We start from the raw sequence: 11,143 nt of genomic DNA, 5'->3' as shown, positions 1-11,143 counted from the left end.
TACACAACTATACTTGATTTTCATCATAGCTCCTACAGTTCACTCACACATCCTCTTTCCTTCTTTAACTGCTCTCTACTGACTCCTTTATAAAGTTCTTCCCTTCCTCCCTCCCTTCATAAAACTTATGGTGGGGGGGGGCGTTAACCCTCAGCCCAGGGTTCATCCCTGGCCAGGTGTTCGCCACCCCCCTTTCCCCAGCCTCCCTGCCACTGTCCTGCTCCCATTCCCGACCCGGGGCGTCCAGCCCAACCAGGGTGGCCGAGGCCCATGCAGCCCCAGGCACTGATGCCCCGAAGCAGTAGCATCTCTGCCCAGAAGGCCTCAGACTGTCCTCCACTCCATCCTGGACCCGTGAGCACCTACCCACCAACGGCTGCCACTGCCCTCCTCCCGAATCTGGGCAGGGTTCCCCGCTCACCACCGCCTGTGCCCCACCTCTCATCAGGCGCACCTGCAGTACCCCCCACCCCACAGTCACCACCCCCTTCCTTGTGCAGTTTCCTTCCCTTTTCCATTCCTGCGTCTTTTTCTTGTTCCCTTTCTGTATTTATGTTTCTCTTCTTGGCCTGTCTGCATGCAGGCCTGCCTTCCTCTCCCTCTCCTTTCTTATCCCCTCCTATCATATCCTATCCTACCCTGGGCCTTGCAGCTGCCTGAGCAGAGGGTGGGGATGTAGTCTGCTGATCTGATCATGATGTGATGCTGTAATGACAAATTTGCATATTCCTCTATTATTAGATTTTTTCATTTAATCTTAGTCTTTACACTATGTGGCCCACCATCTGTCTAAGGGTCTGGCTTCTGCTCAAGAGTTTTCACAGCATCATCTAGCCCACTATGCAGCTATATGAAATTTCCTCCCATCAAGGAACTTCTATTAGGTCCAACACTGCCTTGCTTCAGGTCATTTACACTTGACTACTCTCCTCTGTTCTTATCCAATCTTTTCATTTGGTTTTTCAGTCTTGGAGTGTATATTACCATTTTCCCATTTTCCCAATCTGATAGATTCTTCTCAACTCTATAACCTTTATGGTCTGTGGCTAAGTCTTCTTCTTTTCCGCTCCCCCAGTACTAGCGTGGAGCCTTCTAAGAGCAGATGTGCAATTACTGTTTGGGGAATAAATGAGCCAGTGAGCATGAGGTATATTTATTATCGTTTAATTCTACATTCTCGAATTAGTCAAGTACTTACTGTAATTTAAAACCTTATAAAACACAGAGTAAAAGGGATTGGGAAGCCCCAATTGATGATATTACTTTCTTCTCTATTTAATGCTTCCATATATTTTACTGCTTTATTTCTTTACGTTTTCAAGGAAATGCATATTCCAGTGCCATGCTATCTTGTACTACATTACTAAACAAGATGGAAGCTTTCCAAATTTGTTTTTACAAAACAGCAAAACTCTTATTTTTAAACCTGGTAAATAACAAGAATGACCAATATAATTAACTTAGATTGCAATGCTAGAAAACTTTTATTTAGAAGTAACAGCACCAAAAAATAGTAACAAGTGAAAATACAGACAAATCTCCAAATTGCACACACAGAAGAGGAACACTAAGGTATCATACAGCGTGTTTCCTCCATCACCCAGCTCTCTACTACTTGGAACATGACTGCTCTTTCTCTTCAATCACAAAATAAAGAATGTACCTCAACTTCACCAGGTGTGGGAGGAGCTGCTGGATGTGAGCCTGAATCATTCACTGCATGGCATTGGTATCAGCCCCTACTGGAATTGTGGCTTGGGCTCCTTCTTTCTCATCTTGCAAAGCCTCTTCATACCAGGATGTGAAGGTGCTGGGGATGGTTTGATTAATCTTGGCCAAAAACTGCAGGACTTCCATCTTGCTGGTTTCAGCATAGGCTCTTGGGCCCCACAGGAACTCATAGCGTGGAGGATCACTGTCGGGCACCTGGCGATACTCCAGGTACTTCAGCTTCACGAAATCTTGGGTGATGAGCTTCTTTGGCTCTCCAAATATGAAGTGCCTCTTTCCAGCATATACCCTCATCTTATTCAGGAATTCCCAGATCTTCTGCTCAGTGGCGCAGTTGCCTTTCATGAAGATCACGCCCAGGATAATCATCAGGAGACCGGTCTTGGGAAATACCCTGCCACGGCTGACCCTCCCATTGTTGGGGAGATCCATCTTGCTGACAAGATCATAGAAATGCTTCTTACCTTCAACTTCCTTTAAATCAACACCAAATACCACCTCTATGCTGAAAGCTGCTCTTCTGAGGATCTCAAAGAAGTGATTTTTGTACTTTTTATGGACAATCTTGAGCATATCTGCTTTCCTAATAGGCTTTTTCATTTTGTACATCTGCATCAGGAACTGAACCAACATACCACTCATCTCAGTTAGTGGGTCTCTTTGAGACTGCACTTCAGAAGGTGAGGCCTTGGAGGAACTTTTCTTGTTCTCCGTTTTGCAATTGACTCCTTTAGATGATCTTGTGCGAGAAACACCTGCAGACTTAGTGATGGCGGATAGGGCTCTGTGAGGCCACCTGCGAATGCTACATGACCTTGTAGCAGGCTTGCTCTGCAAAACAGCTTCAAGAGGAGCAGGGGGCGAGGAGGGCAATGCTTTTTCCTTGGCACTCCTCAGACCCTGGGTCACACCTTGGGCCTGGTGGTTTTTCTCACGGATGTGGAGCTTATTTTTTTGACACCGAGGCATGATGACTGTCAAGTACAGAAGGTAGAAGTGCAGGTAGGGCAGCAGTTCATCTGAGCCTGAGAGAAGAGAGGATGAGAGGGTATGAGCACTTACATCAGGGATATACTACCTTGACTTAAAGAAGGCCACTTCTGCAGCTGTCCTTGAGAGCAGTGCTCTAGGAACTTACAGGGCTCCTGTTCCGATCAGTTTGTCCTCTGAGAACTGCGTGGGAATCATTAAAGTGAGCCTCAGGCTGCAGCTGGGCAGTCCTCCCTGAGACTGTCCAGGCAGACCTTAGCCCGAGAGCTCTTAGAGACCTTCCACTGCTGGTCACAGAGGTGGGTCTTTGTTTTTTTTTGTTTTTTAATATATTTTATTGATTTTTTACAGAGAGGAAGAAAGAGGGATAGAGAGTTAGAAACATCAATGAGAGAGAAAGATCGATCAGCTGTCTCTTGCACACTCCCTACTGGGGATGTGCCTGCAACCAAGGTACATGCCCTTGACCGGAATCGAACCTGGGACCCTTGAGTCCGCAGGCCGACGCTCTATCCACTGAGCCAAACCGGTTTCAGCTAGAGGTGGGTCTTTGTAGGGTCACTTTTGTTATGGGAGCAGGCGTGGTCTCAGCAGTCCACACTCAGATCCTCACCTTAAGACTTCAGACCAGGCATCTGGGCAGGGGTGGCTCAGGTTGACAGATAGTCTGGTGGTCTCTAAGCTCTCCCTTAGGGTTCTCATTAGATACCCTTTAGCTCCCCCTGGGGTCTCTCATGGTTAATAATTGTGGTGGGGTTCTGTACAGCCTCCTCATTTCTGGGACTGGTAATCCCCTCTTTGCTCACTCAGGGGCTTCATCTTTACTAGGGCTGACTGCAGCAGTAGGCAGCACTAGTCTTGTGATGTCCCTGCTGCTATGGAGTGTGGGGGTCCCCTCAGTTTCCATTCAAGATCACCACATCAACTTTTGCCAGGGCTTGGGCCCCCTCTTCTATGCTGTTCTAAATATATACCTTAAACTCAGATCCTCATCTTCTTGGGGCATCTTAAGGGGAAATATAGGGGCACCTCTGACCACTGTCCTTGCCAGAGGTCACCCATTTCTGACAGCTCCATGGGACTCACTGCCCTGGACTCATTGGGGTCCTCAGTACTCATTCAGGGTCTTTAACTTCACTCTAATTAAGGCCTGGGACACTGTCTCTGAAGATCTGATGTCCATACACTCAGAAAGGCTCTCACCCACATAATACCATCAAATAAAAGAGGGTCACATACACCTGACTTCCATGCCTGGTCTCCTCAGTGCTGCAAGGGGGCACTCTCTTTGGTCTGCTATTTTTGGGGGGGTCAGGGTTGTGAGTGGTACCACCAGTGTTCATTTAGGAACCTCCCCATGCATCTCCTCTCCCTGCAGAATTGAGGCTTCTCAATGAGTCTAACACTCTTAACCAGCCAGAATGTTCCAGACAGAAATGATAGTGGTGGCTCAGGTTGACACATATTCTGGTGGTCTCTAAGCTCTCACTTAGGGTCCTCATTAAATACCTATCCGAACTGGAGACTCCTCCCTCTACTGAACTGAGTCCGTCAGCCTGCAAACAAAGGCCTCACTTCATTGAGTTCCTAGGGGGAAAGTCGGGGTCTGCCAAATGACTAAGCCTGCCTGGAGACTCCCAGAACTGAGAGTAGGGGTGCTGCTTTGTGTTGCCGTCTTTCGTGGGAAGCTATCCCATCATTAGCACCCAGGAAGGACCCTCTCGTTGATTCTAGTTAGGGCCTGGGTTTCCTTATTCTGAAGAATCAGAACTACTCTCTTAGTCCAAGGCTTTCTCAGGAACGTGAGGGCTGCCCAGGCAGACGTTAGCCTGAGAGCTCTTAGAAACCTTCCACTGCTGATTACAGAGGCGGGACTTTTAGGGTCAATTTTGTTATGGGAGCAGGCGTGGTCTCAGCAGTACACACTCAGATTCTCACCTTAGACTTCAGACCAGTGCTGCGACTCCAACTTCAACGGAAAAAAAAAAAAATGGCGGCCAGTCTAAGTTACTTGATGCCGAACAGGAAGTCTGGGCGAGTCACATCCGGCTACGGCTGCCCATGGTCTCCAACAGCTGACAAGCAGGGGCGGGACTCTGTGGAACCGGGTGGTCCGCAGGTCTTTATTCAGGGTCCGCAACTTGGTTTCTGTAAGAGCCTGGGAACCTCTACTAACTCGAGGCTTCCAGACCCCAAACAAAGCCCTCACGTTCCTGAGAAGGCAGTCAGGTAGACAGGGCACACTGCTTATGATGTCTGCCCTCACAAGCCTGACAACAGGGGCGGGATTCTGTGAGCCTCCCGCTACAGAACTGGAACCCCATCCTGTTAGACAAAGCCCGTCCTTCCCTGAGATCAGCAGGCAGAAATGAGGAGGCTTCTCAGCCTTTTAGCTCCCCCCGGGGTCTTTCACGGTTAAGAATTGTGGTGGAAGTCTGTAAAGCTCTCTCATTTATGGGACAAGCGATCCCCTCTTTCCTCACTCAGGGACTTCACTGTGCTCCTGTCAAGTTCTTGGATTCCACCCTCCCTGACCCGAGGTTACTGTACTCAGGTCAAGGTCCATTCCTTGTGGAGACCTCCCACGTGGAAGGAAGAGTGAACCACATTAGGCCAGGGATGTTTGGGTCCTGAGAGGGTGATCGTAAGGCTCAGTCTCCATGGAACAGCACTGTTCTGGAGTCAGCGGTCCCCACATCCCTCATTCAGCGTCCTCAACTTGATATCTGTCCAATCTAGGATCCACCCTCTCCTTAACTGAAGCCACTCTCCTTAGCCAAGATCTTCACCTCACTGAGAATTATGAGTACAAGATGGGGTGCGCAGTCAGAATGCTCTGCCTGGGCATTCTAGGTTTGGTCAGGTTTCTGAATGACCCCCTACATTTGGGAGTGATTGTCTCCCCAGTCCTCATTCACAGGGGTCTTCATTTTGTCTCTTGTCTCCTAGTTGAACAGATTATTGGGAAATGCCACATTCCTGCAAATTCTTGAGCAGTGTCCAAACCTTGCAGGTTCATGTACCAGACTTGTGAGATAGGGAAACTGTAACACAAGGCAGGGGGCACACCATAGGGATGGGCTGTTAGAGAAAAATGACACTGATCTCCCCTTCAATAGTCAGAGTTAGCCTTCTGACTCCTGTTACAATTGATTTAGCTCCTAACAGGAAGGAGTTGTCCAGGAGGGGTCTGGGATCCCTGATTTTGAAGTTATCTGACTCTGCAGACAGAAATGGTTACATTGTCACTGAATATGATCTGCTTCTCCTCTTTATTTGTAACTTTCGCTTTCTTGTGGCGTTCTTAGTTGCTTTTGCTATATATTCCAATCCAATTCTTTGAGCACAGAGTCCTTATTGTTATTCCCTGAGGTACATTTTGGGATATTAAGGAACACTAGGTCTGCTTTAGGTAGACAGGAGTAGAATGAACAGTTTGGGCTCTAGAGGAATTCAGGCCAGGAGCCTTGTCCCAGCCCTGTCACTTATTAGTCCTGTGAACTTGAGCATATTACCAAACTCCAAAACACAGAAATTGCAATAACTAAAAATGCTTCTTAGCAAGGATAATTTTGTAATAAATCCTCATCAGAGGATATAATATATAATCTGTGGGAGAATCTGTGGCTGCCCACTTTGACGAAGTTCCTCACTTCCATGAGACTTCTGGGAAAAAATGAGTATGACTAATCATGCCACCATGGCGAGGTGATACGTTATCAAGTCTGACAACAAGTACAGGGCTCTATGTGGCCCCCTTCTTTCTGGGAAGGATGCACTCACTCTTACTCCATGCCATCATATTGAATCCTGCTAGAAACCAGGTATCCTTCCTTTACTGAATGGGGCCTCCCCCATTAGTCCAAGGATGTTAAGTCCCTGAGACCACCCCCTTTTAAGAAATGAGGGTTAACCTTCACCTGGAAGCTCCGCCTCTGACCTTCCAGGTCCAACTACAGATAGGAACATTCTAAAGACATACCTGCTATGGAGCAGTTGGTTGCCTAATTCCACATACAGGATTTTTGCCATGACACTGTCATGCCAGGGATTTCACTCTCTGCTGACGATCCAGTCTGTACACCAAGGCTCTCATCTCTTTGAAACCCTGCAGGCAAAATCAAGGAGGACTTGAGCCTGCCTGCTTTTGCCTGTGCCTCCCAGTGATAACAGTGGAGGAGGGATTAATTGCAGCCCTGCCAATTGTGGGTTATTTTGTATTCTTTCAAGTTGTTCACTTTGACTCTGCACCCTTCCTGGGATTCAACTCTCTGCTGAACTGAGCCTGCAGAAAAATACTCACTTTCCAAGGGCCTGATTTGAAAATCAGTTTTAGCCACAAACAACCTGACAGGGCCGACGACTGAACCTCACAGGGCTGACCATTGGGATGGGACTTTATGGGATCCTACTGCTCTGGCTGGGTCCTGCCATAATCCTCATTAAGGTTTATCACTGGCATTTCTATGAGAACCTGGTACTCCTTCCTCTAATGACCTGAGAACTCTGCTCTTAGACCAAGGCTCTTATGCCCCTAAGAAACCAGAATAAGGGAGGGTATGTTCAGCCTGACAGTTGTTTCTGAGACCCTCTGTGTTTGAGAGCACATGGGACCGGTGTCCCTGTGATCTCCTATATTCTGGGGTGTTGGTCTCCCCTATCCCTCTACGTGGGGTCCTCATCTTGGTTCCTATCTCTTGGATTAAAGGCTTCCTGGTAAATTCCACATCTCTGCAAACTCTGATGCAGTTTCTACTTTACACACCTGGAAGAGAATAGGTCCCTCTCCAGGAGTAAACTGTAGCACAAGGCAGGAGTCCCTGAGCAGGTGGTGGGTTGTCTGGGGGGAAAAAATGCATTGAAATATTTTTTCCCTTCATCAGCCAGATGAAGATTTTCATGTAACTTCTGTTCTGACAGGTTTGCTTTCTACAGGGAAGAGACTGTTCAGGATAATTTTGAGAACCCCTGACCTATTGAGGTTATCTAACATTGCAAATGTACACAATCATACTGCCACAAAACACTGTATCTTTCATTTATTTATCCTACCTCTTAACTATAATGGTATTCGTATTGTTCTGGCTATGTTTTCCAATCCAGTAGTTTGGGAACAGAGCCATTCCTTTGATCACTTCAAACAGATTTTGAAGTAATGAGAGGAAAATTGAAATAAGAAGCACAGGGTGTGTCTCAGGGTGGGAGGAGAAGAACAGTGTGGGCTTACTGTAATTTAGACTTGGAGTCTATTTCCAGCTTTGTCCTTTATGAGCCTGGTGAATTTGTCTATGAGCCTCAGACTTTACACTATACAGTGAGTCTGACAAGCACTGCCTTATAGGACTGGTGTGATATATGTAATGGATAGAAAGCAACTGTCACTGTGCCTGTCTTGTATTCACATTAGGGAATGGCAATTATTACTATGACTAGAGGCCCGGTGCACAAAATTTGTGCACGGGAGGGGAGTCCCTCAGCCCCACCTGCACCCACTCCAATCTGGGAGCCTCCAGGGGATGTCCTACTGATGGCTTAGTCCTAAGCCGCAGTCTGGCCTCCCTCTGCAGGAGGTGACTGGGATGATCAGGGGAAGGTGCTGCCCCCATAACCCCACTGCTGCTGCCACTGTTGGCCGCCACAGCCACCAAGGTGTTTTCATGAACATGGACTCCAGTCCCTTCACCATGAAAAAATGACTTTCTTTAGGCATTTTCAAGATGTCTCTTTCATAGGATATGACAGTTCTTTCTTTTTTTTCTTTTTATCCTCACCTGAGGATATTTTTTCATTGATTTTTAGAGAGCGTGGAAGAGAGAGGCAAAGACAGAGAGAAACATCAGTGTGAGAGGGACACTTCAATTGGTTGCCTCCTGCATGAGCCCTGACCTGGCCCCTGGCCAGGGAGGAGCCTGCAACCTAGGTATACTCCCTTGACCAGAATCAAACCCGGACCCTGCAGTCAGCAGGCCAAGGCTCTATCCACTGAGCCAAAACAGCTAGGGCAGGATATGACGTTTCTTAGCCCCTCCAGCAGCAGACCTTCATTTTTTCCTCCAGGAGTGAGGTGGAAAAACCCTAGATCACCTTCTTGGATTCATATTACCCAAGTTACCAAGAACACTGTGAGTGGCGTACAGGGAGTTTAGCCAATGAGCGATCAGAAAAGGTGTTTCCTCTGCAGTTAAGCTCAGAGGTGGGACTGCCGGCCCACTGTGGCTGGCAGGCCCTGCTGTCTGCAGGCCTGCTCGCTCACTCGCCATGGCGCCTGGCAGCCAGGCCCTGCTGTCTGTCTGCAGGCATGTTCGCTTGCTTGTGGCAGCGCCAGGCAGCCAGGCCCCGCTGTCTGTCTGCAGGCCTGCTCACCCGCCATGGCACCTGGCAGGCAGGCCCTGCTGTCTGTCTGCGGGCCCCGGCGCCTGGCAGCCAGGCCCTGCTGTCTGCAGGCCTGTTCACTTGCTTGCGGCAGCGTCAGGCAGCCAGGCCCCGCTGTCTGTCTGCAGGCCTGCTCACCCGCCATGGCGCCTGGCAGCCAGGCCCTGCTGTCTGTCTGCAGGCCTGTTCGCTTGCTTGCGGCAGTGCCTGGCAGCCAGGCCCCGCTGTCTGTCTGCAGGCCTGCTCACCCGCCATGGCGCCTGGCAGCCAGGCCCTGCTGTCTGTCTGCAGGCCTGTTCGCTTGCTTGTGGCAGTGCCTGGCAGCCAGGCCCTGCTGTCTGTCTGCAGGCCTATTCACTTGCTTGTGGCAGCGCCAGGCAGCCAGGCCCCGCTGTCTGTCTGCAGGCCTGCTCACCCGCTGTTCACTTGCTTGCGGCAGCGTCAGGCAGCCAGGCCCCGCTGTCTGTCTGCAGGCCTGCACGTTCGCTCGTCCCAGCGCCTGGCTGCCAGGCCCTACTCTCTGCACCTGCCTTGACCTGTCCACCAGGCCATCAGCCTTGATGTGATAGGAGCCTGTGGGCTGCGGGGGTGGGACCCAGAGGTGCTCCATGCACTTCCTGGCGACCGGTCGTCCATCTGGTCATGATGGCCCTATGCTATTATTAGTATAGAAGATTATCTCTGACCTCAGATATTATCATCCGTCTACTTGGAGTTTTTTATTTTCCTTTTACATAAAAAAGATGTCAGAAAATATGTAGTGTTCCAGAAAAAAAATTAAACCTAATAAGACAAAATTCTGCTTAGCAATGAAAATTAAGTAATATGCTATCTCCACCCATCTCATTCCCCTTTTCACTTGTTCCTTATGAAGTGAAGAATATATCACTCTCTTTTGTAATTAGAGCTTCTCCCACAACCTATAATTGCATGGGCAGGGGCTTCTTTGCCTAAACATCCCCAGTGCGAACATGAAGAGTTTCAAAGAGCTGATACTCAATTAATAAATGTGTAAAATAAAAGGCATGAAACAAGAAGTCTGATCCTCTAGGATTTATTTTCTCAAACACTGTGAAAAAACATAAGCAAACTCAGGTATATGTTCTTAAAATTTTTAAAGACTAAATGTAGTAAGGCAAACAAGAAGTGACCAGTTTTATACATGTCCCACAACTTTTTTATCCATTTGTCTACAGATGAACAATTCCATGTCTTGGCTGTAACAGGTAATGTTGGGTACAGAGAAGGTAATATAATCAATAACGAACTAAATACTTATTGTTCAGATGGGTACTAAACTTATAGGGGTAAACACTTTTAAGTTATAGAAATGTGTAATAACTATGCTGCACATATGCCACTAATATTGTTGTCAAGTGTAATTTAACAAAAAATTAAAACAGAAGTGGCCAATTTTTACTTTATCTATCCTCCCATATATCTATCTACTGCTCCAAAGTATTTTAGTATACACTTCGTTCACATCTTAAAATATATTTCTATCCAAAAGCCATACTATCTTGTTCTAGATCACACAAAATTTTGAAGGATTTCCAATGTCTAATTTTAAAATGAAACTTACTCCTAACTAGATAAACAGTAATAAATGTGCAATTCATGTCATTCATAAACTTCTATACTTTGTTCTAGATGTAAATAAACATCTGTCTAAAACAGGGGTATGAAACTTCCAGCCTGTGCGTCACATAACACTCTCAAAATGATTTGGTCTGGCCCTGCCAAGGCATTAGGAGTGATTGAATTAAATATTTGACCAAAAGCAGCAGGCTATTTTTTAAGTTGATAATTTTGTATGACTCACGAATAACGTTCTAAATACCCAAACAGCACATGGCAGAAAAAAGGTTCCCCAACACCTTGTCTAAAAGAACACAACTTGAAAATGCAAAAAACCCCCAAAACAAACCAAGATAAGCCAACAAGATATTTTGCATATTAGGAAACTGCTTAAGAGGCCTTTCATCCAAAAACTGAAGACTCACCTCGAGTTCACTCAGGGTGTGGGCAGCAGTTAGACCTATTATCAAGC

General features: G+C 47.2%; 1 protein-coding gene across 1 annotated transcript; it reads right to left on the bottom strand.

Moving 5' to 3' along the window:
• Positions 1-1,479: 1,479 nt before the first annotated feature.
• Positions 1,480-2,700, bottom strand: MAGEB3 (MAGE family member B3). Its single transcript, XM_028130671.2, has one exon. It carries the CDS (start codon positions 2,698-2,700, stop codon positions 1,714-1,716), a length of 987 nt encoding a protein of 328 aa, XP_027986472.1. The 3' UTR covers positions 1,480-1,713.
• Between the last annotated feature and the right edge of the window lie 8,443 nt (positions 2,701-11,143).

The sequence above is a fragment of the Eptesicus fuscus genome, chromosome 1, assembly GCF_027574615.1.
Source record: "Eptesicus fuscus isolate TK198812 chromosome 1, DD_ASM_mEF_20220401, whole genome shotgun sequence".
Taxonomy (NCBI): Eukaryota; Metazoa; Chordata; class Mammalia; order Chiroptera; family Vespertilionidae; genus Eptesicus; species Eptesicus fuscus.
The sequence above is the reverse complement of the archived record's forward strand: the minus strand, read 5'-3'. Positions and strand labels throughout refer to the sequence as shown.

What these genes read in the sequence shown, in the direction of transcription:
- MAGEB3 (XM_028130671.2), bottom strand. Translation starts at nt 2,700, where the DNA reads ATGCCTCGGTGTCAAAAAAATAAGCTCCACATCCGTGAGAAAAACCAC.